A 2,870-nucleotide genomic window follows, 5' to 3' on the forward strand; every position below is an offset into this window, starting at 1 on the left:
GCACGCTCTCCCACGGCGAAGCACGACTAACAGAGCTAGTCCCATATTTTCATTTCCCATATCCTTCTGTTAAATCCTCCCCCCCGGGGGGGGGCGGGCGCCCTTCGTTTTCTCTTTTTTCGGTGTATATGTGTGTGTTTTTTTTTTCCCCCCCCCAAGATACCCTGGGGGTGGGGGTCTCTCTTTGGGGGGGTTCGACAGATATCTCTATCTCTGTTCCCGTACGCCCACACGGGGGCCTTTCAAGAGGGTACATTTATCCCCCTACACACCCATATATATATATATATATATATATATATATATATATATATATATATATATATATATATATATATATCTCTCTCTCTCTCTCTCTCTCTCTCTCTCTCTCTATATATATATATGTATATATATATATATATATATATATATATATATATATATATATATATATATACAGAGAGAGAGAGAGAGAGAGAGAGAGAGAGAGAGAGAGAGAGAGAGAGAGAGAGAGAGAGAGAGAGAGAGAGAGAGAGAGAGTAATTCATACGTCTACACAAAAGAGAACAGATTGAATCCTGTATGGGGATATTGTATTTCACTGTTTCTAGAAGATGAGAAAATGGCAAGGACGTGTCTTTAAAAAATCAGACGACTGTGGTAAAATGTCTAGGCTGTTCATCGTTGCTCGTTAAAGACAAGAGTTCCATTCCTGTGTTAGGAAGCTTATATTACTGAGTGCTTCCATCTGTCTGTTAGGATGTGCCAAGCCCGGGTTAGCGCTGACAGTTGTAGTCAGAGCCTTCCGCCTAATTAGTAACCTAAATTGTGTTGTTAGAGGCTGAAAACATGTAGAGTAAAGCATCCTACAAGGAGAAAACGAATGGTCCGTGTATTTGGGAGTCCTTCCTCTCCACGACAAACGCCAGAAGTGGTGGAATGTTCGGTAAGGCCATACAGTCGACCAGAAGTTCCAGATGACCTAACCCAAAGATCAAACGTCCTTGGGAGAGAGGGAGAGAGAGAGAGAGAGAGAGAGAGAGAGAGAGAGAGAGAGAGAGAGAGAGAGAGAGAGAGAGAGAGAGAGAGAGAGAGAGAGAGAGTGAAAATTGTGTTGTTGTTTTTTAAAAATAAATGTACATGCATTATGTATCTTTTCTTGCTGCTATATTTACGTTTCTTTTGTTTCTTTATTTGTTTGATTTTTTGTTGTTGTTGTTGTTGTTGTTTTCAACATTAGAATTTGAATCTCAGTCAAATATTTCTCAATCACATGCAATCGTTAAGAGAAATGAAGAAACTGCAATAAAACATATTTAAACATTTGGGGCCTGGGACTACTATACAGTCTACAATAATATGATCTGCTCTGTCGGTTGTTTCAATAGGCAAGACGAGAATTATGATAGATTCAAACAAGGAACTGTCATGGCTTTCAGTCTTTGCTCTCTATTAAAGAAAAACACTTTGCTCCTTCTGCGCACATTGGACGTGCAAACGAAAGTCAAAGCACTAGTCTCGCTTAAGTCAAGTGTCGTGAACAATATTTTTCCCTCTTGCCCTTCATTTAGTCCCAAACAGAGTCGAATGCTGCTCTCTGTAGTAAACAAGAATTATGTGAGAGTTCTCAGGCTTGGGTATTATATATATATATATATATATATATATATATATATATATATATATATATATACATGTGGAAAACTCAAGTCTATGGTTATTTCCGAATGCTTGAGCTCAATTCTCTTTACGTCTGACAAGTTTTGGCCTCTCCTTTGAGTCTGGGTTCCATTCGGCACTTGTATTCGTCTGGAGAAATCACTGCCTGTATTTTCCAGTCCCGTGGATGCACAGACGGGAGCGGGTCATCAACGGGGGGCAAAAACCGATACTTCTGAAGCAAAGTGACCACGATGAAAAAGACGCGAATCCTTGCAAAACTTTCACCAGGACAAGATCTTTTCCCAGTTCCAAAAGGAATAAGCTTCTGTCGTGTGGGATGTTCTGGGTCGAGGAGTTGACCTTCAGAGTCCAGGAACCTCTCTGGTTTGAACTTCCAGGGGTCTTCAAAGGCGTCATCTCTATGGTGGAAGTAAAAGGCGTTCAGGATAAGAAAAGTACCTTTAGGAATGAAATGTCCCTCAAAATGAATGTCCCCATTGGCGTAGTGAGGTAGCAGAAGAGGTACGACTGAGGAATATCTCAAGGTCTCCAGGATAGCTGCTTCTGTGTAATGCATGTGGCGTTTGTGGTCAAAGCTGGGGCTTTCATCTCCTATCACTTCACAGATCTCTGCATGTATGCGGTCCTGAAGCTTTTGGTCCACCACTAACTGCAAAAACAATGTTTTCAATGTCGCTACCGTTGTGGCATAGGCAGCAGCAGCGATGTCCTGGACTAAACCAATGATTAATTCATCAGGCATTTCGGAGGCGTTTCCTTTCTCCTTTAGCTCTGCCTGTTGGTCTAACATGTCAGTAACTATACCAGTTCTTTCCCCTTTCTGGTAGGTTTCTCGAATAGCCAGAAAAAATCTCTGTCTCATCACTTCTTGGGCGACTTTTAGATCACCCACAAGCTTCTTCAGGCCTAGTCCAGGGATGTGAGGCGCAAAAGGAACTGTTTCTAAGACTACTTCCTTTTCAAAAATGAAACACTCATTTGTTCTATCGATATACTCAAGCATAGCATCTAAATCTTTTTCACACGTCTCCGGTCCTTTGAGTAGAAGCGCGACTACCCACCGAATGTATCGAGCAAGCTCTATCGATATAGGTATGTCTCCTTCATACTGAGTCAGGCGATGACACAGTTCTTTGGACGTTGTTTTCATCAGTGTTTCAAAGTTGTGGACGCCTTGGCCATAAAACTTTAGAACTTGATGAAAG

General features: G+C 41.4%; 1 protein-coding gene across 1 annotated transcript; it reads right to left on the bottom strand.

Annotated features, from left to right (window-relative positions):
* Positions 1-1,692: 1,692 nt before the first annotated feature.
* Positions 1,693-2,863, bottom strand: LOC101855383 (farnesoate epoxidase-like). Its single transcript, XM_005111181.3, has one exon. The coding sequence runs from the start codon at positions 2,813-2,815 to the stop codon at positions 1,730-1,732; it is 1,086 nt and encodes a 361-aa protein (XP_005111238.1). The 5' UTR covers positions 2,816-2,863; the 3' UTR covers positions 1,693-1,729.
* Between the last annotated feature and the right edge of the window lie 7 nt (positions 2,864-2,870).

Source organism: Aplysia californica, unplaced genomic scaffold (genome assembly GCF_000002075.1).
Source record: "Aplysia californica isolate F4 #8 unplaced genomic scaffold, AplCal3.0 scaffold01020, whole genome shotgun sequence".
NCBI classification, from domain to species: Eukaryota; Metazoa; Mollusca; class Gastropoda; order Aplysiida; family Aplysiidae; genus Aplysia; species Aplysia californica.